Here is a 23,173-nt window from a genome sequence, read left to right as displayed (position 1 = left end):
TCCACATCAGCATTCTTATCTGCGTCTGTATATGATGTGTATTTTAATTATAAAATGATAATTTTGTTTATTTTTGTTGTCATACGATTTGATAATTTTTATGGTATACACTAAGCCAGCATGGAGATAAAATTTCTCTTTTCGAAAGTGTATTAAGCGATTATAGTTGCCCACGCGTTAATAATGCCTGATTCTTTGGATTTCGTTCAATTAAAGGTAGACCTCCCGCAGGCGTAATGTGTAATCTCCACATTTGTTGCTTCTTGTGTTTAAAATAAGTTAGCTACTGGGCTTTCCAACCTTTTTTGAAATTTTGGCATCCATATTTGAGTGGCATGCCCTAAGATGAGTAAGAGTAAGATGAGTGTCCGTACGTTTAATTAATATCATATTTTCGAGAGCTTAGCGTAAAATGAATATTTATTGCAAATTGCAGATTGAAAATTGCCAGACTTGCTGTGCTCAGCAACGTTGTCTGGTAAAACATATGTAATTACTATTATGCCCCGTGAACTATTGAAAATATAAAGCGGGAATGCTTAAGGAAAATTATTGGCAGCCCAACAAGACGTGGGACGGCAGACAGATGCAGCCCAGCCAAACACACAAATGGTTTCTAGATCGATAAACTTTGCAAGGAGCACACAATTTGTGTGTTGAACCTGCCACGCCCACTTCCTGAATGCTGTAGCATAGACAATAAATTCGAACAAAAGGCAACACATTCGTCGAGTGGCAGCAGCAGCAAAAGAAGAAAATTGTCAGAGGCAGAGTGTGGTACAAGTTGAAAGAAAAGATAAAGAGATAGATAGAGAGGGTAGGAGGACGAAAGAAACAAAGTGAAAACTGAAACCAAATACCCAAACACAAAATGGCAGCTCTTTAGCTGCGATTTATATTTGAAATGCCTTTGGGTGGCCACTGAAGCGGCAAATGCTTTTGCGGCATTGCCTTCAATGGAGCGAGGACTCTAAAAAAAATATATTGCACCGAAATTTATTCATCGACGGCAGTTGCAACTTATTTTTATGCCTGTTAATTGCCAGCCAGACCCTCCACCCTATTGATGAGGTCCCTTCCCAGCCAGTTTCGCACCAGCAATGGGTTCCACTTTGCATACGCAACTGTCAACTTTTGCCATTTTGGCAAACTTCACACCAGGCGGCTGCCAGCTCCCAGGAGTTATTTGTCTGTCCCCCCTATCCACTTGCCCATATGTGGGCATCATAAATATTTTCCAGTCCATTGATTTTTGGTCGCTGTGAATCTTGTCGATGTTGATGATGTCCGTCGGACGGACGGACGGAGGAAGAGCAAGAGTAGCGGCAGCAGCCGTAGCCGAAACTTGTGTTCCAAACAACAGTTTCTGAATTATTTCTACAAATTTGTTCGATTCGTAATGCAATTTAGAGTAACACATAAATACATTTGTGCTTTTATATAAAGGCCAATCAATATGACAATATGAAGCATCTTGCAAGAATAACTAGAATGTGAATCTTAATTTTCGAAGGCGAAGTGTATTTTGCTATCAGCCAAAAAAATTTTTTCTATGAATACATCAGTAATTTAATCTGAATGAATATAGGCTTACATCATTTATTTGAAGACTCCCGTTTGCGGACTTTAAATTAACGTAATCAACACATTTTGACACTTTGCCTTTCTATGTGATTCTCAAGCATTCAAGTAAGCTTTATCATAAGTGTTGTAAAAGATAATTTTGTGGAATTGATATATATGTATATGTTTATATAATATAATTATATTATTATGTGTATACTAACTGGCGCTTTAATATATATTTCCGCAATTTGCTTCTATAAATATTTATGTATATTTATCTATATATATGGATTATTATTTTAAGCAACTAATGCTTAAATTCAAATTTATTAGTTGTCGAAATTGTCATGAAATTGATTTTAAAATCATTTCCGTCGGCAATTTGCAACTTGTTGTTGCCTGTTACGCATAAGCTACCGTTATCGCCTCCCAACAGCCCACTTCTCCCGCTCCAACTCGCTTAACGGTTGCTCTTTGGCTATGTTTTGTTTTGTTTTCAGCGACACTTGATTGCCATTATGTGTGGTTGTTGTCGTTGTCGGTCGTGTGCGTCAGTCGAGCTGACGCGTAAAAGTATGCTACACTTCAAATAGACTCAAATTATGTTGTCGCCGAGAGAGTGTAAGCAGGATAGAGAGAAAGCAGGCGTCAGATGGAGTGTGAAGAGAAGGGAAAGAGTGTGTGTCTGTGTGTGTTTTTTGTTGTATATGCGGTGTTTGCTTAACGCTTTTTATGCCTGACAACAATTTTATGTGCGTCGCTCATAAATATTTTTGCTCAAGTTAATTGAAACATTACCAAAAAATGCTTGTTGGCAAATATTGAAATATTTCTGGGTTGGGCACACGCTAATGGGCTGTATATATGTTTTCCATTTTCTTTTTTTTGCTTGATAGGTTTTCTGGCAATAATTTATTGCCGGTTGTTTGCTTATAATTGATTGAATAAGGCAAAGCTTGAATCGAAACAAAATCGAAGTTTGTTCATAGCAATGAAGCCTTATTCTGGGCATCATTCTATTCGCATGCAGTAGAGATGCGCAAGTAATGTTATTTTTTTAATTATTACCCAAATGTAATCGAATATCCCTTACAAAAAATATTGCATTAAACACAAATGTGAGAACAAAATTAATATATTCTGCACTTATATTGTATAAAATCTGATAGCAACTACTAATTTATTGACTTCTGTTCCTCAATTTCTCTGTCTTCAGTGAGGTATTCATGGCATTTAACTTGATCATTTTGGTTACGCAAACTGATCTCTTGCCTAACTACTTCGTCAATGGATTTGGCCACATAATCAATATTATTTAAATTTAATCCGCATACATTGATGCGTCCGGAGTTTAGCAAATAAATATGCTTCTCTTTTAACAATTTATCACATTGATTCGCTATTAAGAAGAAGATTTTAAGATTTGACTCTGTTAAGTTTATTTCTACGTACGTGGCAATCCCAAAAATGAGAACATTCCACGCTGTTTTTCAATGTGATCCCATGTACCGGGAGTTTCCAGCTCTTTGAGTTTTTTGGTTAACGTCTTTCGCATTTTTTTAATACGATCGACCATTTCGCCAATCGTTTTTAACCTGCTTAAATGAAATTGTATGTCATATACTATTCTCTTCTGGCCATTTAAATATAACGCACCATTCTTTTTTATTATGTTCGTCCGTTAGGAGTTTTGCAACAACACGACTACAAAATGCCGGTGGATTTGAATAATTTGTTCGAATTATAATCGTAAACTGCGAAGCTACCGCCTCAAAATGCTTTGCATCCTTCAACACGACTATCAGATTGCCAACGCGCTCATCTGTAAATCCAGTAGAAATCAGTAATTTATGAAATTAACACATGTGTTTCTCATACAAGAACTCAATTGACAACTATGACAATCAATATGATTCTAATATGGCATCGGATCATTAATATAGTGAAAACAATCCTCGCACTTACTGTATAGACCCATATTTTTGGAAAACGATTGTGCTATTAATGTTTCAATGCCCTCTTTGACAAAGTATCTAACTGCCCAGGTATCGCGATCCGGATCACCAGTTGCAAATCCTTGATACGCAACATCAAAGAATGGAAACAGATTGCGCTCTTTTATAACTTGTGCTATTTGCTTCCATTGTCTTTTAGTAGGATCCATTCCAGTCGGATTGTGTGCTGAAGGCTGCAATAAAATAACATCGCCCTGCTTCGCTTCATTAAGGGCGGCCAATAGCTTGGGTATATCAATATTTCGTTTTGATGCATTCCAATAGGGATAACCCTTTAGGGTTTTAAATCCAGCCTGTTTTAAAATAAGGGAATGATTCTTCCAAGTTGGATTCGACATGTAACAAGTTCGTTTCTTTAAATGTTGGCTGATAAATTCAACAGCTATTCGTAGCGCCCCGCTGCCTGAAATAGTCTGAACTCCTACAATCTGAATGTAGAAAAAACATCATTAGGTATAGTAGATGCACAAGAGGAACTTCTAGTCATTTCTAGTTACGCGCTTTTCTTTAATTGCCTTGCAGTCCTTCCCTAAAATGAGTTCGGTGGCCGCTTTCGTAAACTCTGGGTTCCCAAGTACGGGTAAATACTCAAAATTTAAATCTGGATTTTCAACCAATTCCAATGCACATTTTTTTACAACCGGCAACATGTAAGGTTGGTTTTCTTCGGTTCGATACACTAATGCATAAATGCTTTCAGTTCTTAGTGAAGAGCAATAAGACAAATCAATCTAATCCGCTTACCACCTACTCCTAAATTTACTTTATTATCGTTCTTGTCTTCCTGAAACAGATTTGTTAAATGAGAAACCCCCATTGGCGGTAATGTTTTAATATTTTTGAAGGCAGATTTCTCGCGGTCGTCCGATCCGCAATAGTCACGACTGGTACATTTGAATAAACTGAGGAATATTTTGGTTATTAACGTACATATCCAAATGATTTACATTCGGTGGTTTGTTACTTTAGCTTCGATAAAAGCGAATAACTTGAAAATTTAAGCATAATGCAAGTAAAATTAAAAAATTTGAATAACACCGAAAAAAATTTAAGACATGAATATACTATGAATGCTTATTCAAAGACTATGTTGACTATTTGGATGCTTGCTTGTTAGCCTTGTGTCTCTACTCAGTAAAGCGCCAAAATCTCTTCCTCACATTATTGGAAATCGACTCTTAAATAACATCGGTATTTATGGTCCGATTTATCTGAAGCAAGATTATAGCAAGAATATACATAGATTTATTTTTTATTTGTTTATTTTCTTTCATGGATTGTTCTATAAAAGTAATACATAAAAATTTGTAAGCAGTGCTTAAGGCCATGAAAATCGCGTAGAAGGGCGTTTGGACCAAAAGGAGTTGGTCTACTGTGCTCACAGAAGGGCTTTTGGCTGTTGTACATAGAACAACCTAATAAACATCATTGCCAGCTGCACTAAATAGTAGCTTCCGGTTCGACGAGAGCTATGTTTCTTGGCTGAGGCGGAAAGAAAATAAATCATTTACTTCTTATTATCCTCTCTTTAATTTCACTCTAGTCATCGCTTTTGATGCCTTTATTTGATTCCAAATTTGCAGTATATTCACTCGAACCACATGTTCTCATATTGTTATCTTTATCACTCGCATCAATTATCACTTTATCACTCGAACCAATTGCCATCTTATAGTCGTCTTTATCACTCGAACCAGTTATCTCAGTGCAATCCTTATCAGTCGAACCAATTTCATCCTCATTTTCCTTATGTATTGAACCAATTATTTCTTTAGTGATGTCCTTATCACGCGAACCAATTGACTCCTTATCGTTTTCAATTGAACCAATTATATCTTTGGTGCAATTCTTATCAGTCAAACCAATTGTCTCCTTATTATCCATATCAATTGAACCAATAAGCTCGTTAGTGATATCCTTATCACTCGAACAAATTTCCTCCTTATCTTTTTCAACCGCACCAATTATTTCTTTGGTGCAATCCTTATCAGTCAAATCAATTGTCTCCTTATTATCCTTATATTGTAAATCAATTATCTCGTTAGTGATGTCCTTATCACTCGAACCAATTTCCTCTTTATTTTTTTCAACCGCACCAATTATATCTTTGGTGCAATCCTTATCTATTGAACCAATTATCTCTTCAGTGATGGGCTTCTCAATCAAACCAATCATATCTTTAGAGCAGTCCTTATCAGTCGAACCGGTTATTTCTTTAGTGCAACTCATGTCACTTAAGCCGCTTATTTCGTTAGTGCAATCTTTATCAGTCGAACTAAATACCTGTATTGTATAATCTTTATCAGCCAATCCAATTGCCTCCTTCGTGTTATCTTTATCAGTTGAACCAGTTATATCTTTAGTGCAATCCTTATTTTCCGAACCTGTTGACTTTGTAGTGAAATCATTATCAGTCAAACCAATTACCTGCTTAGGGCAATCATTATCAACCGATTCAATTGCCTCCTTTTTGTTATCTTTATCAGCCGAGCCAATTATCTCTTTAGTGCAAGCGTTATCTTCCGAACCAATTGCCTCCTTTGAGTTCACTTTATCAGTCGAAGCAATAGACTTTTCAGTGATGTCCATAACATTTGAACCAGAAACCTGATTATTGCAATCCATATCACTCGAACCAATTGCTTCCTTATTGTCATTCCTGTCACTGGAATCACTTGCTTCTTTGTTATCCTTATCTCCGGAACCAGTCGAACAAATTATATCCTTGTTGACATCATTTTCACTAATATCCTTCTCAACCGAACCATTTGCCTCGTTATTGTTATCACCTCCAGCAGCTGCACAACTCGCATCCTTAATAACTTCGCTAATAGATTCGGCCACATATTCGAGATTTTTCGTGTTCAATCCACAGATATTTATGCGACCAGATCGAAGCAAATAAATATGCTTATCTCTGATCAGTTTTTCACATTGTTCCGCTGCTGAAAAAATTGAAACTTATAAGGGTCATTGTCTTTAGAAAATGATCCCACTTACGTTGTAGAGCCAACATTGAGAACATTCCACGCTGTTTTACAATGTGATCCCATGTTCCGGGTGTCTCCAGCTCTGTGAGTCTTTCGGCTAATTCTCTACGCATAGTCTTCACACGATCTGACATTTCGCTTAAATGTTGTAGCCTTAATACAGGGGATCGCTAAATCATATCCTTTTTTATCTAGTGTTTTAAGTATCGCTTACCAAATATGTTTATTTTCCTCGTTCGTCAGCAGCTTTGCAACAATACGACTGCCAAACGCGGGCGGATTTGAATAGCTATTTCGAATAAGATTTGTTATCTGTGAGGCTACAGCTTTGGCATGCTTTGGATCTTTTAACACGATCACCAGATTGCCTATTCGCTCATCTAATTTCAATGAAAATCAGAAACTCATTAGCCTTATCAAGAAGTTAAATTCAGAAAAGCTCGTTCAGACTGTTTCTAAAATCCTTGTGTAGCAAATAAACCCCGTGTGTATTATAAACAACAAAACAAGAAAAATAAATATTAAAATGCACTCACTGTATAAGCCCATGCTTTTGGAAAAAGATTGTGCTATTAATGTTTCAATGCCCTCTTTGACAAAGTATCTAACTGCCCAGGCATCGCGATCCGGATCACCACTTGCAAATCCCTGATATGCAACATCAAAGAATGGGAACAGTTTACGCTGTTTTATAACTTCGGCAATTTGTTTCCATTGCTTTTTTGTGGGATCCATGCCTGTGGGATTATGAGCCGCGGCCTGAAATACAACTACGGCTCCTTCTGGGGCCTCGCTAAGTGCCGCCAAAAGCTTGGAGATATCAATTTTTTGTTTTTTGGCATTCCAATAGGGACAATGCTTAAGATGCTTGAATCCAGCTGCCTTAAAGATACTAAAGTGATTATCCCAAGTGGGCTGGGGCATGTAACAAGTGCGTCGCTTCATAATTTGGCTCATGAACTCAGCAGCTAATCGAACAGCACCGGTGCCTGAAATAGCTTGAGCAGCCACAATCTGATGGTGGAAAAACTCCATTGTGATGCAAGAGAAGAATTCCTATTAATCAGAATGCTCACTCGGTTTTCTTCTATTGCCTTGCAGTCCTTCCCTAAAATTAGTTCGGTGGCTGCCTTTGTAAATTCTGCATTGCCCAGTATGGGTAGATATTCATGAGTCAATTTGGGGTCTTTTACTATTTCCAATTCACACTTTTTAACAACTGGCAATACAAAAGGTTTGTTTTCTTCAGTCCGATATGCTGCCAAATAATTAATTCTCAATTGCGTTTCAGTATTAACTGAATCCCGTATTAATGGGATTTGAGTCCACCTACCGCCAATTCCTAAATTGACTTTTTTCTCATGCTTGTCCTCCATAAAGAGTTTTGTCAAATGAAAAACCTCAATCGGTGGCGCCGTCTTAATGTCGGCGAAAACTGATTTCTGGCCCTCATCTGAACCGCTGTACTCACGGCTGGAGAACTTAATAAAACTGGAAATAGTTTCGGAATTAAAGGGATTTCTATGTGCTGCTTCAAGGCATTTTTACCTGTTTTTGGATGCAAATAAATGGCTGGGATATCTAAGCATAACGAATACCATTAAGTAAAATTTAAAAATTTAGATACTAACGTGCAAAAAATTTTGATTGTTTTTCGAATGAAAGATATATCAATGTGTTTTAGAAAAATATTTAGAGTTGTTTATGCAAAGCAAATCGCGTGTATGGAACCTCGCCAGCATATCGCCATAAGAGAAAACTAGAAAACTGCGTCAATTAATCTTGCCTTTCTCAATTGCCTGCATTCTTAAGAAGATTTGTAGACTGCGCAATGAATGGCGTAGATGTTAGCATCAATCAGTTTAAGTGATTGTAAATTTGAGATGTATTTAACGGCTCGCGTTCCGCCATGGATTTATTTGCCAATGATTTTAGTTTGTTTGTGGCACAGGAACTTGAATATGACCGCAGCAAATCGCTGCCTTGTTTGTCTTATATACCGGACTCTGCCACAACAACAGCAACAATAACAAAAACAGCAAGTACAACAACAACAACACAATTTGCATGTTTTCATTGAAAGTTGCGTAGCTGCTGCTGCTGTGGCTTGCGTTATCTTCATTGTTTGGATTTCAGAGCTTCGCATGGCAGCTAACTATTTGATGGGTGTGTTGGGTTCAGCAAGGCGGCAGGAAGCCAGCGGCAAGGAGCAAACGATTTTGAGTTACATTCAAATGGGCATCGCGTCAGTCTATGTGGGTCATAAACTTAGTTAATTGCTAGGCTATCTCGCATGTGATTTCATTGCACTGATTAACTGAAAATATATTCCTTTAAGTGTGCAGAAAAATCACCAAATATAGACCATTTTTAAATAAATAAACATGTAACAAAGGGAATGGTTTAAGTATTGCAATTTTTTTTAGGGAAATTATTTTACTGTCTTTTTCCACTTTTCACACTATATCATACAAACTGTTTAAATTTATTGCCCATAATTCTAAATCAAACCATTTCATATAAAAAACCAAAGATCTCGACTAGGAAACTAGACATACCAAATGATTTCGACTTGTTTTTTTATTTAAATTAAGCCTATTTCATGTCAATGTTACATAAAAACAAAAACCATGCAAATTTTAAAAAGTAAGTTTATGTGACTTGCTTTAAATTTCATAAAGCCTGTATTAGAAGTTTTGAGGAAGGCAACTATTTCTATGTATCCCGGATAACCTATCAAATGTTTTGCCAGCTTGTTAAACAAGCCTGTCGAGAGCTATATATAAACTTACACTGTGAGCAGTTATAGCTAAAGCTCTGCTCTTCCCTGGCATGCCCCGCTTGACCTTATCCATAAAATACTCGTAACCCGTTTCCGCTGCACATTTGCACAAACAATCAAGGCGACCGCATCGGTGGGGCATGCTTAATGGCCTGGCATTGCGGATGGAGGAGGAAGCCATTTTTATAAATTTTATACACACACACACACAAACATGGTTGACGCTAGCGTACCTATCAGCTTTTTGTCGTCCTTGCTCATCAATTGGCGCAGAGGCGTTGCTGCGCCTGCAATTTATTTTTTATGCATGAAGTGTAAATTAAAATTAAATTGAGTGTGCGAAGAAGCTCACGTTAGAAACGTTTTTATTTTTTTTTTTGTTTCCCATTGCGTGCCACGCGGCGTATGAATAATAAAAAATGGCCACGCCAGCAGCAACTTAAAGTTTGCCAATGACCGCCGCACGCTGCGTGCCGGCCGCTCTTACCATTTATTTATTATCACATATTCATACGGCCCTTTTATTTTGTGTTTTTAATTAAGTTATAAAATATTAATTTGTTCTGTTGTTTTTATGGCTGTTGCTGCTCGTGCTGCTGCTGCGGTTGACATGCATTTTGCGGTCTCGTAGTGCTGCAGCTTTGTGGCAATTCGGTGCCTCCATCTTACCCACATCAACGTTTCCCGCTGTGCTCAGTGCCAGTGACAGTGTCAGCGACAGACGAAGCAACGGCTCAGGTTTATGTGCGTGCCAGAGTTTATTGTGTCGCCCAGAATTCAACGTATTGAATATCGCTGTCGCTCTGCTCTGTATAACTTTGCTTTCGGCTTGCTTTTATCCCTCGCTCAGGCTGCTGCTGCGCCTGCTGCTGGCATTTTACGCGTCATTTAACCCATTCGATTTGGGTTTCAAATGCAACAAATTCTCACTATTCTCGGCGCCACCTGCCTCGAAGCAGCTGCTGTTCCTGTAAACTAGATTGGCGAGTTTTAAACTTGGCAACGTTTGTTGTTGGCCTTTTGCAGTGGAAAAAAAAGTACTTTGTGATTCTATCCGCAGAGTTATGTTAAATTGATAAAAGGCTTACAGTGAAATTTGTTCGTTTGCTAATGCTGATCGACTAAATTATATTTATAACTCTGAGTAAGACACATGTCCTCCTCCTTTATGTCGGACTTCGAGCTGTTTATACTGTAAAATACTTATACTCATACCTCTCCTAATATTCTTTTCTGTTTGTTGTTTTAATTGTGACTTCATAATAGCAGCTTCTTGCTATATCTATTTCCCCTCATTGTTTTTTATCAATATATGTGCAGTAGTTCATAAAGTCTTCGCATAAAACAATTCCCAGTCGGGCTTATCTATCTGTCCTCATGCAGTTATTCATTGACAACTTTATAATCCTTTGTATCTGTTAATCCCGCATCACCATCTTCCGCCACATCATGCATGCGCTTCCGTTTCTTTCTTGCCATTTTTTAATCTTACAATTCCACAACCTAACCCAACTTTCATTGTGCTGGCGCTAGCTGCTGCGGACTGTAACATGACAGCTGTCATATGTTGCTATTCCATATCACATTTTATAGCATAGTTTTTTTTTCTTCCGCATTCCTTTCCTATCTGAGCTTTGTTTTGTGCCGTTACGCTTTACTATCAATTTCTTTTATTCGTATCACAGCATTTTTACGCACAGCACGTGCTGTGAATGCGGCTCTCTCTCACTCTCAGCTAGTCGAGAGCTTTCGCTCTCACTTGTGCGCACTTTATCCTTTTTTTCTTTGCAGTGGCTCTCTCTCTCTCATGTTCTCTGTATCTGGCTTGTTCTCTTTGGCTGATTGGAAGTTGAAACTTTTAGTGTGTGTGCGTGTAGACAATACATTTGCTTTTCTTTTTTGCCATTTTCATTGTTTCTGTTTTGCTCTGTTTCACATTTCAGCTGTGCCACATTTGGCCCATGACTTTGGCAGCGTGCGGAACTCTCTTCGCACGGAAACTAAAGCCTGCATTTAAAAATAAATTATTGTGTCAGCACACACACGCAAACACATACACAGATAGTTGGAGAACCTTTATATTAGTCATAGTTTCAAGCACCTCTTGAACGTACGTTGAACTGCTGACCCAAACACCTGTCTAGATTGCGGGCTGCGATTGTATTTCGGTACTTGGGGGTCGTCAGTTGACTAGTATTTTCGTCATTCTTTAAAAATAGTTTGTGTTTCGTGCTGCGGGGAACGGCATGTGCTTGATTTTATTACTCTATTTAGGAAAATGTGGGGATGTGATTTAGTGCGGAAAATTAAAAGGGTTTATGGTTTTATGGATAAGTGGTTGTAGGGCAAATAATGGGCAGATTCGCTTTGAGGAGACTGAAATTCTTTTTATGAGACAATAAAGTACAAGGCTTTGTTGACGTCTTGTATTTTTTTGGCTGCCTTTCTTAGAGATCTACCATGGATCTGAGTAAATCATAAGCTTCAATATAAGCATCCTAGCACACATTAAATTAATAAGTTAATACATAAATGAAATATAGTTTTTGGTTATTCACTTTTAGAATATTTTTATTCTAGGATATTATTTAAAACCAAAAATTTTGAATAATAAATTTCTGTTAGTTGGGCACGTTTTTAGAAATACAAAAACATAAACATAATCAATACCTGTCAGCCGCACAAGTTGCCAATTGAGGTCAATCAACAGCCAGAAAAATTGCAATAATAACAGCAACAACAAGGACAACGGACTGAATTAATGATGAAATCGACGGTAGACCATTATCATAATGATCATCATCGACAATATTGTCATCATCGTCGTCCTGAAAAATGACATATTCCTGGCTCACGAGCAGCTCATTAATGTTTTTGTCCGCCATTTAGTCTGCATCTTTCTGGTTTGCTGTCCCTTTTCGTTTCACAGCAATCCGCATCCTTTTGCACCTTTCTGCTCTATGGTTACGTCAAGTACTTCAATTATTTGCTGTGCTTTCAGTTCTGCCATTGAATAGAATTTAACGCCCATTGTTTGGTCAGCCATCGTCGTCGTGGGCGGCGCTATTGTTCAACGCTAATTAAAAGAATTTTTCAGCAGATGTTTGCGGTTGTTCGTCGTTTTTCCCAGGTTTTATTATTTTTGGTATCGACTGTGTAGCTCCATTGTGTGTAGCCGCATGCCAAAGGTGTACAGCGTATTTCTGGTTTCCACGTACGTTTTCGGCCATTTTAGCTAATTGAATATGCATTTTAATGACATATAAGTTCTGCATGTACTCCTTAACTAACCCCGTGTTGGACCATTCGAATGAACCCGAATGACCTTTAGGTGGCGCAAAGTTTTGAGCTTTAAAATGGTTTCATTCGTTTTGCCTTTTGTGTTGCCATTCTGCGCGTTGGCTCAGAAAATGTATTTTTATAGGCATTTGCATAAAGTGCTTTTCAAAGCAATGTTGAAAAAAAAAAAACAACAAATAAGTAGAATGTAACAAAATCGGCGGTTTTTAAATGGTTCAGCCCTCCTCCAAAGGGGCGGCCGTTGGTGTCTTTGACAGTTAACGAAGTGTAAATATTTGTAAAAAAGCGCCTGATATCCTTAGCACTTGGCTGCATCTCATGTCGACGCCCCCGTGTTGATATATTTGTAATTGGGTTTCTCTGTGAGAATAAACAAGTACACTTAATGTATGCATGATGATGGCACTGGGCAAGTCGGAAGAGATTTGTTTTCGACCAGAAGAACAATGGCAAATATAAAACAGATGCTTGAAGTTTTTAAGTAGCTTTACAATGAAATATTTACGGAAAGCGTATAAATTGGCAATACCCATTTAAAATGTTGTTGTCCGTTTTAAAACATTATTGTAATGCATTAACTATTCTGAGCCTTCGATAAATAAGCGTATTCATTTTAGAATAAGAAAGAGGCCCGTTTAAATCAGCGTAATGGCCTGGCGTATGCGTAATTTGGCTTGTTCTACGGCGCAGACCATAAAACCGCAAGACAACCTGCAATGGGCGCACGGCTAGACAATTTAACAAGGCGCCACGCCCCCAACACCAGGCCCATCCACTTGCCGACATAAGCATTTTGTAATTTCAATATAATTTTGTAGCCACACGTATTAAGTATACGACGCATTGCGCTTGTGGTATTTTGTGTTTGTCTATAATGTGCACGTGTGTGTGTGTGTGTGTGTGTGTTCTGCAGCTGCTTTTGTTTGCTAATATAATATTTTGTAGCATACTTTAGGAGCGGCAACAGCAGCAGCTGCAAAGGGCGGCTGGTATTTTTCTACTTAAGAGTATTTTGTGCTTAGCTCTGCAGTTCAGTCAACTTTTCCTTGGCTACCTGTGCAAAGAACTGTGTCTAGACGAAACACACACACACACACACACGCACGCCCATAGATTTACACAAAAAGAAAAGTCGGAAGAAAAATGCTTAATATGATAGACACAGCAAAACCCTTTTGGAATCTTTTGTGACTTTGCTTGCCATTGCCGCGTTGCTGTGGCAATTTAACAACAAACATTAAAACGATAACAAATTTTCTATGCCACCGTTTTGAGATTACAAATTACGACACATAACCCGTGGCCATGGCAGCGGCCACAGAGAAATACGAGTAGCATCCCACAGTCACAGCAGCAGTCAGAGAAGCAGCAGTTAGAGAAACAGCAGAGAACTTCAAACAGTTGCAATTATATAATGAGCACAGAGTTTGCCCGCTAAGCTACCAACATGTGTTTCATGGGGTACATAATGTGTGTGTTTGTGTGTGTGGGTGTGTGTGTGTGTGCGTGTGTGTTTCTGTTTAATATGTTTGTATGTTTAATTTCTAAAGTGGGCTGCTTGAAACCAAATATGGATATGCTGCCATTCAGTATTGGACTCAAATTATATATTTTTATTAATAATCAATGCAGAATTTGGATTGTATAAATTTCAGCTGTCAACATTCGTGTGCAAGCAAATATTATTAATTTTATGAAATAATTTTGCAATTAGGCTATTATTATTTCAAAATTATTAATGTCTAATTTTTCCAATATTTCAACCATTTTGCAAATAACATTTGCATATGCGTGCAGCTTGCTTTTTTGACATATAATATTTAATAATAATTTGTTAAATTTAACTGGGGGACATCATTTAAATGCATTTGAGTGCTGAGATTGTTTTTCAATAAATTTTTAATAAAGTCCACTTGGGAAGATAATTGTATCATTATTTATCCTCTTCTCTCGGTCAGCATCAAAGGCCATGTCCGTCTGTAATTTGTGAGTAAAACTATGCTTTATTTATATAAACCAAAACCTTTTAATAGCGTACTATTATATTAATAGCTATATGGAAAGTCGTCCGAAAAATGAGTTTTTGCATGGAAAAATATTCTGTCAAGAGGTATTTATCAAAATCATATACGAGATAAACTATTCTTACGTGTTTATTAATATTCTTTTATCTGGTACTCAAATACAATATATTTGGAGTTAATGCGATAAATAACATTTATATATATATACATGTAAGATTATTATTTGTTCGAGTGTAAATAGAGCGGTATAAATAGAGCTTAACATGGGAGCTGAGCTTCAGTTGAAGCTGTGTGAAAATAATACGAAAATAAGAAAGCAGATCATGAAGATGAGCCATTGGAATAAATTGAGTTAGCCAAGAAGATGAATGTTGGTTCGACGTGTAGGCGATTCAATCAGATATGCAAGGTGAGTACACAAATTTATTCGTTATATTTTGTGTACATGTTATGTATATTCTCTAATTATTATGTGCAGTCATTCAAATATTTAATTTTCGTTTTTCTTTAACAAACTAAAAAAGATTAATAAATTATACTTAACAAAAATACACTAATATGAATGTATTATACACACATATTTCTATAGATATATTTGTATCTATATATTTATAAATCTTTATATTTGTAGTGTATTATAAGATTTGAATGACGGAATTAGCGATGTCACCTGTGCCTAGCATACAAAAGTTCTGAACCATTGTTAGCCAAATATGCAATGAATTTTAGGTCTTTAATTTCAGTTTCACTACTTTGCTTCCTATGGCTCATATCTTGGCTAATAACTTTTGCTGCATCCCTCGTATCTCATGTGGATATGTTTGCTTTTTTAGTTTATCAGACATTTCCTGCGGCGCTTTTTGAGACGTGGTGTTAGGGTTTCGGTTGGGATCGGTGAATGGGCGTTTGGGGCGCATAAACTTTTGCAACTATCGGAAGTCGTTAACGCTTTCGCACACAAGCGGGAGAAGGAGCAGGAGCGACTCTCAGATCTGCCGCGTCCCACATTAATGGGCACAGCGACCGTCAGTGCTGTATCCTATTCATACGGTATATGTGTGTCTTAGTCGCTCACACAGATACATATACGCACACCCACACAGAAATCAGTTGGTGCCTGGACTGCACAGAGAGCTGCCATGTTTGATTTCTCGCTTTATATGTAGGCTAACTTGTGTTTGTCGCTGTCACACAGTTGTGGCATATACCCAACTGAACGCCCACCCACACCAGATGCCAGCGCACGCCCACAAATGTTGGCACATTAATTAATTGAAATGCTGCCGGCCATGGCGAGCGGACAGTGTTTTTGGGGGGGTGAGCGGCAGACTACGAAGTCGTGTGTTTTGCACGCTTGTTAGTTTAACTAGCGCCTGGCAATTAAACGAAAATTAATTATGCTACCTAACAGGGCAGCGGCCCAGAGGCAAAAACACATTGGCCTTGAACTTAGCAACGGCAGCGCATTTAAACGTGGCCTTTAAGCTGGCGTGTGCTTAAAACCAAGGCTACCAAGCCACGATTCACCCAGCCGAACGGGAAGCCAATCAGCTGTCATTTTTTCGTTGTCTAGGCCAACGGAAATGTGCAACCAGCATGTCCTCTCTCTACTTTACCCTGCCAGCCACATCTCATGTTTCCTTCTCTAGCTGTTTTCCTTGGCTTGGTCGCCTAATGCCTGCTTAACTTTGACTTTGGTGACAGCGCGGCTTTAATCAATGCCACGCTCTTCTGGGGCCAGGCAACTGCCTCCAATGCAAGGTTCAAATTGTGCTGGCCCCCGAGCCACATAGTTTCCTAGTTTCAAGTGGTCCCACAATTCATAATCCTTCGCTCGCGCAACACGCGATTCATTTTTCATTTTTCACGTAGACTGCCATCAATCAATTTCATGCTGCTTGGAGATGTAAAACTGCTTAAGTTACGTTGTACTTACATTTCACTTGAAAGACTTCAATGAAAACAAAGTTCCGCAATTCGCATACACTGGCTATCTGGCTAGAAATGCGTTGATTTATTAGATTCTAAATGTTATATCCTTTCACTATTTTTATATATTATTAAATTTTAAAGATATATTAATGTTGGTAAAGTAAATTTTCTGATATGGACAAGTTTTGACTTAATATTTGTATAAACTGTCCATTCCTCTCTCTTCGACTCTAATGCTTTATATCTTGGGTATCTCCAAGTCGGCTATTTTTTAATCTACTTTTCATATTTTTTATATAAAAATAATTCGGTTTGTGAGCGGGCTTGGCCAACTAGTTAACGCTGGGCAAGCACAAGCGCGTTTTGATGCTCTGCATTGAAAAATTTAATGGATATGCTGCGTGTCAACAGAGCCACATCAAGTTTTATTTATATATTTAAACAGATCAACTATCAAGTTATCAGCATCAATAACCTTTATCGTTTACTATTTATTAGCAGAGCCAACAATTATTTATGTTAAATTAATTACAAGTTAACCTTTATCTAAAAGCAGGTTATGCAAACGAAGGAGCATTCACATTTTTCTTAGCCACAATTACGAGTTTTACTTTACTACGTTCTCCATTTTCAAGCTTTTGCGTTTTTCGTTACGTTTCGTTAGACCCCAATGCAAAAAAAATTTTTTTCTTGCTTTTGCCCTGTAGACTTTGCCTCCTGGCCTGGTCAATGGTTGCCTGGGATTATTATTATAATGTCCTTCTTTTTTCTTTGGCTGGCTTGTCCGGTGCATTGGCTTCAAATTTTGGTGATTTATGTGCCGTCAGGCCGTCAGGCCGTGTCATGAACCCAATTAACATTTGGGCTAAAAATTTTCAGCTTGACATGATTTTCTTTTTGTTGCACGGATCTTTGACAGCAGCTAATTTGATTGCGAAGTCTCGACCAATGCACTTTAATGTAATTTCCAAAATTTTGTTTCATATTCACAGAAGATCATTTTGAGATATATTCTATATATTCTGAAGAGATATGACTCTATCTTACAAATATTTTTAGTCTTGATTCTAGGGTATCCCTATGCTTAATAATTAAGCAATTTAAATTGCTTTTTTTCTTGTTGATTTGAGCAATTAACTTTATGCTGATTGAAACGTCTCTCAGAAATCAATTAGCTCAGCTCTAATGAGCGTATTTTCATTGTATTCCCAGGTGTGGATTCGCATGTCTTTCAAGTTATACACTTGGCCTGCCAACAATAGCAAGGATAATGTGTGCATACTTAATAAACGTTAAGAGCGCTGCGTACATAACAATGTATGCTGGTAGTAGGAGCGAGGGCGGGGGCGTGTATTGCCGCCCACCATCGCTATCATGCGTTTATGTTTAATCTGCTGTTAAGCCGATGCCAATGCCAGCTTTTGTTCCTCGACTCGACTCGACTCGACTTTGGCAATTTAGTTTATTTATAGCTACCAAAATATGAGCACCAAAGTTACAAACATGTTGTTGATGTTCTTGTTGTTGTTCTTGTTCTTGTACGTGTTTGCCTGCGTGTCTGTGTGTGTGTTTGTGTGTGTGTGTGTGCTGACACATCATAATTTGGATGTTGTTATGTGTGTGGAAGTGTGTGTGTTGTACTCGTGTTTCCAGTTCATGTTGTAATATTTTAATGTGTGAAGCTACAACTGCTGCCGTTGTCGTTTTGCTAAGAGCAGCTCATACCCTGTCTGAACAGCCCCCAAAACTTGCTACCTCCCAACTCCGTAACCTATATAAATCACACATTTTGATAACATTAATTTACGCTACGGGTCTTATATCATTCCAATATGTTCTCAACTTGATCGCATTTGATATTTGTGCACATAAATTTCGATAAAATACATTAAGGTTCTATTTTTTGTTTGTTTTAAATTGCCTTTTTAATGAAGTAAGGAGTCAGAAAATGTTTTAGACTTATACTATTTGATTTTATTGAATTTATCGAACTGTCAATTAGGAATATCCACATTTATTTGTATCGTAAATAATAACTCAATTAACATCTTTTTTTTTAATGACTGCCAAACGCCAATTTTATATTCATCTAGAAATAAACGCGAGCTGTGGCATCCATTAGGTAATTCACAGCTGGGCAAAGTGCTATCAGGAAAGCTAGCTAATTCAACACCTTACACGGACAGTCAATAGTTTCGGCTTAGTTTTCAGTAATTTTCATCATCATTTTGCAGTTGGCAAATTCGCAAAGGGCAAATGCCCAGAGCTAAAATACAATTAAAAGCCAATTCAAACTGCAGTTGGAAATCAGAAAACTTATCAGTTACCTTTTGGCAAACGAAGGCAGAGAGCGCCAGTAAACTTAGCCGGCTTGGCTGTAGTCTCCGTTGAATTTTTGGCCAGAGGATACGGCAATGATAGGAACGAGAATATACGCACCTTTGGTAAATACACAGTCGAGAATGTGAAGCCAGTTAGCTATTCCGGACAGTTTGAAAATGAAGCTCATGGCCTATTCAAGTGTCTGACTTGGAGCCTAGGCGTTTACATTTGGCTTTTGCCTTGTTGGCAATGCATTTGCAATTCCAAACTAGTTTCAATTGATTAAGTTTCTGGTTAATGGATTGCATACATATTTAAGCAGGGCAACTGTAGCTGCATAACTTTTGGCTATGTAACAGCAAACACAACTTTGCCAATTGGCCAAGCTTCAAATCTAAGGCCAACACGTAGGCGCCTCGCAAGCTAATCAGAAATGTTGACTTGAAGCATTCTGTGAATGTTCCGTAAAACTATTTCTGCACTAATTCGCTAAATAGCTGGATGAATTTAGCCAATCTTGCAGAGTGTTTAATTGCTCCCATTTAGTTATGACTCCATTGTTTACTTTAAAAGTTGCTTTGTTTTGTATTGGCCAAAACTTGTTCGATAGCATTTAAGTTTTCCCCTAATTCTATATCATAGATATATTTTCAATGCAAATATCTTCTGCCCCGAAGCAATAAGTTGCCTAAAAAATGAAGAAGTTATGACATGTTTGCGTGCTTTTGTGCAAGTTAATTGTGAATAATTATTTGCTTATGCCATAAAGCAGATTAAAAAACTTTTGTTTTTAATTAGAAGCAGACTGAAAACAAAAGATGCGGCACCAGCAAAAGAACCACGAGTACCAGCAGCAGCAGCAGCAGCAGCAACTTTAGCAACTTTACAAACATTTTTCGCTCGTATAAATTACACAAAGCGCCAGAGACATAAAAGAAGAAGCAGAAGAAGCAGAGAAAGCATATCGTATACAATTAAAGTTTTAGCTTGAAATTAATGCAAATCCCTCATTCACAAAGACAATGCGGCGTATGCGCAATGAGCTGCTGCATATTACGCATACGACTCGTGTCGCATGTATTTTATATGCTCTTTCAATAGAAATTGACGCTTTGCAAGCAGCTTAAAGTGTGTTGCTCACAAAATGGCACCAACGCCGCCAAAATGTTAATTAATTTTATTTTAATAAAGTCGGATGAGTTTATGAAATTTTACGAGCAACCAACTCAAAATAACAACAAACAGCCAAGGACAGCCTGACAATTCGTTAACCCTGTCGCCTTGTCGCCCTTCTATGTACATCTTCGTCTATTTATGTATATAAAACGTTTCAAAATTAATCAGCAACTTATTTACATAGGCGTTTTGAGTCTCTGCGGGCCAGTGTGCATATTGTCCTAATCACATTGCTGCCACTTACAGAGCCGAACCCACGCATCCTTTAACAGCCACGCGCGAGCTCTGAGGACCTCTGAGACTTGCTGTCGGAATTAATATTAAGAGCTCTTAGACTGGCTGCGATAATTATTGCTTCAATTTGAAAACATTTAATTATTTCTTTTGTAATTTGATTGTGTCTTGCTATAAATAACTATGCGTAGTCAATTTTTGGCAATAAATTTACGGCTTTGATAAGCCAACTGCTGGGTGTAATTTGTGTGTAACTGAAAATTGAATAATTAATACAATTTGTTATTTTTTAATTTAATTTGAATTTTATTTCACATTATTAGCATTGTGTTTTTGGGCACTACACATTTCAATTACTGAATGTTTTTTGAGGGCCGTCACTAAGCGACTTATGAATTTGTAACTGTCCAACCAAATTAGTTGTTCAATTTGGCGGCATTGCAAATTTGTTGCTTATCGCTTTATTGTTTATGTTAATTTTAGCTCATTTAATTTTACTATTTCGCATTAGCCAGACACCCACAACGGAATGCGTTGGTTTGTTGTGGTTGCCATATCTGTGCACAGAGCAAATTAAATGCGGTATGCAAATGTTGACGTTTTGGCAAAAGCACCGCATAAGCCTCTAATTAAGTTTTCATGAATTCTAACATTATATTGTTGGGGGCCATGAGCTCTTATCAAGGTAATTGTGTGTATGCCAAATGAGAGTATTGGGCTGGGCACTTAAATAATAATTGCTATTGAAGTGGTTCACAGTTGGAAAATCAGGAAAGGCCAATCAAAGTGTCAAACACTTTTCAGTTCTAGTACCAAGAATTTACTTGAATTCATGCTTTGATTCAAAGTGTATATAGTGTATATCGCCTAAATTAATCCAAGTACAACTTATCTGGGAGCTTATACCGCGTAAAAAACTTTCATTATTCATGTATGTATATGTTTGTACATATGTATGTACGTATGAATATATGTATGTTTGTGGCTAAGTATGTATGTAGGTATCTATGTGTGTAGGTATCTATGTATTTGTATGTATGTATCACGATACACTGACCAAATGTAAGCAGCCCTTGAAGTTTGCATAATTATTCATGTGCTTATTTTTTTTTTGCTAAAACAATTGTATTCGTAATCTAATAAACGTTATTTTAAGTTTCAATTTATGGTTGTGTATGTGTGTCTATGTCAGTTTAAATCTAATGTATTTGTGTTTCCCTTTTCAGTGATAGGCATGTTAAAAGTCTGACTTTTTCCCGCCTCATGATGACAATTAAAGAATCGTGGACTTATGGGTAAGTACACTCCACATATAATTATTAATTTAAGGATAAATGTTAAGGCAATGTAGACCTGAGCACGACTTATCGAATCGGTGACTTTAACAACTTCTAATAGAAGTCTAAATAACCTTAATGTGCCGAAAATTAACTTTACTATTGTGCTTATGAGACTCTTTTGTTTAACACAAATCGCTCGAGAATTGTTGCCCCAGTATTTTTTCTCGCTCCTTTGAAGGCAGCTCGTATTATCTCATTTTGCATTTCATCGTTTAGCAAATGTCAAAGCTGCTTGCTATGGGATAGCTTCATTGTTTCCAGGGAATTGCAATTATACCACGCCGAGAGATCTGACATCAATAGACAAAAAAAAAAAAAAAAAAACAAAAAAAACGGAGGCAAAATGAAACTATTGCGTGTGCATTGAAACAAGTCGCAGGCATAGCTGGAATTAATTCAGAAATAATGTCAAGGTATTGTCATTTGAGCTGGGCCAAGTCACACTCTGGCTCCACTTTAGTTTGAGTTGAGTTGAGTTGTATTTTAGTTTTCGTATTGGCAAGCGCTGTCTGCAATATGCAACAGTCAAATATTTTTCGCCCAGTTGCTTCTAATATTTAAATATCTTTGAGTTGTTCGCTTTTGACAGCTCTCTGCTCGCTGCGCTCGTCAGTTCTCATAAATCTATTGCAATTCAAATGCTGTTCTGCATGCAATAAATAAAAATCCTCAAAATGTACGCATTTGACAAGGAAAGCGACTCGTCGTGCTGCCGCTACGGCCCGCTTCGCCCCTTCTCCTCCCTGCCACTTTGGCAAGTCATTGAGGCGGCCCGTGCTTCCCCTGCCCTGGTCCTCTGGCTTGCAGCTAGAAAGCTGCATTTCCGGTCACTAATATAAGTCAAAGTACAAAGTTGGTTGGCTGGTTGGTTGGTTGGTTGGTTGGTTGGTTGGCTGGCTTTACTTCACTTCGCTTATAATGCAACGGCACTTAGCCAACGCCATTTTGAAGGGATGGGGGGATGGTCGGTGAGGAGCAAGGGGTTTCATTCGGAAGAGAGGGATCTTCTATCTGACTGTGTGTGTCGCCGTGCCTCGCTGATGATTTAAGTGCACTTTGATGCACATTTTTCGTTGCTGCTGATGCTGCTGCAGCTGCCCCAGATAATTTAATTAAATTATACGCTTCCTTACGTGCATCGGGACGAAGGGCCCTGCCGAGGAATTGAGGCAGGTTAGGTTCAGTTTAGGGTGCACAGCTCGCATTTTAATAAGGTTTGTTGGTTAGCTAGTTTTGAGGTTGAGCTGAGTGTAGTTTTGGTTTAGTTCTATACGCCGTCGACAGGCTTTGTAAGAGGCTTTGGGGTTAAAGTCATTTGGGTTAGCTGAAAAGAGGTCGAATTGTTGAGGCTAACAGAGAATGTTTCTGTACTAGCAGACTAAGCGTATGCTTGATGTATGCATCTATGAGCTGACACACACAAGTCAACAGCTTTTACTTAAGCGTCTCCATTATCAGCAAAAAACCAACAAGCTAATATAGAAAATGGAGA

General features: G+C 37.8%; 3 protein-coding genes across 10 annotated transcripts in view; 1 reads left to right on the top strand and 2 right to left on the bottom strand.

The window, feature by feature from the left end:
* LOC6622133 (uncharacterized) overlaps window positions 1-23,173 on the top strand; it is a 123,151-nt gene that overhangs the window by 25,265 nt on the left and 74,713 nt on the right. The window lies entirely within an intron of this gene.
* On the bottom strand, window positions 2,691-4,679 carry LOC6622057 (aspartate aminotransferase, cytoplasmic). Of its 3 annotated transcripts, XM_002047479.4 has the most exons (7): window positions 4,546-4,679; window positions 4,326-4,483; window positions 4,079-4,260; window positions 3,532-4,009; window positions 3,223-3,388; window positions 3,019-3,161; window positions 2,691-2,965 (listed from the first exon to the last, which is right to left on the bottom strand). In XM_002047479.4, exons 1-7 carry the CDS (start codon window positions 4,584-4,586, stop codon window positions 2,742-2,744), a joined length of 1,392 nt encoding a protein of 463 aa, XP_002047515.2. In that variant the 5' UTR covers window positions 4,587-4,679; the 3' UTR covers window positions 2,691-2,741. The 3 variants fall into 3 exon arrangements, with proteins under 3 accessions (XP_002047515.2, XP_032290499.1, XP_070064263.1); XM_032434608.2 differs by lacking the exon at window positions 4,546-4,679 and having other exon boundaries at window positions 4,079-4,274; window positions 4,326-4,455; XM_070208162.1 differs by lacking the exon at window positions 4,546-4,679 and having other exon boundaries at window positions 4,083-4,274; window positions 4,326-4,455.
* On the bottom strand, window positions 4,818-8,256 carry LOC6624254 (uncharacterized). Of its 3 annotated transcripts, none has more exons than XM_002047478.4 (7): window positions 8,120-8,256; window positions 7,905-8,062; window positions 7,648-7,829; window positions 7,108-7,585; window positions 6,786-6,951; window positions 6,582-6,724; window positions 4,818-6,526 (listed from the first exon to the last, which is right to left on the bottom strand). In XM_002047478.4, exons 1-7 carry the CDS (start codon window positions 8,170-8,172, stop codon window positions 5,121-5,123), a joined length of 2,586 nt encoding a protein of 861 aa, XP_002047514.2. In that variant the 5' UTR covers window positions 8,173-8,256; the 3' UTR covers window positions 4,818-5,120. The 3 variants fall into 3 exon arrangements, with proteins under 3 accessions (XP_002047514.2, XP_032290497.1, XP_015031336.1); XM_032434606.2 differs by having other exon boundaries at window positions 4,818-6,523; XM_015175850.3 differs by having other exon boundaries at window positions 7,648-7,790.

This window comes from Drosophila virilis, chromosome 3 (assembly GCF_030788295.1).
Source record: "Drosophila virilis strain 15010-1051.87 chromosome 3, Dvir_AGI_RSII-ME, whole genome shotgun sequence".
NCBI lineage: Eukaryota > Metazoa > Arthropoda > Insecta > Diptera > Drosophilidae > Drosophila > Drosophila virilis.
Note: the sequence above shows the minus strand (reverse complement) of the source record. Positions and strands in the feature narration are given on the sequence as shown.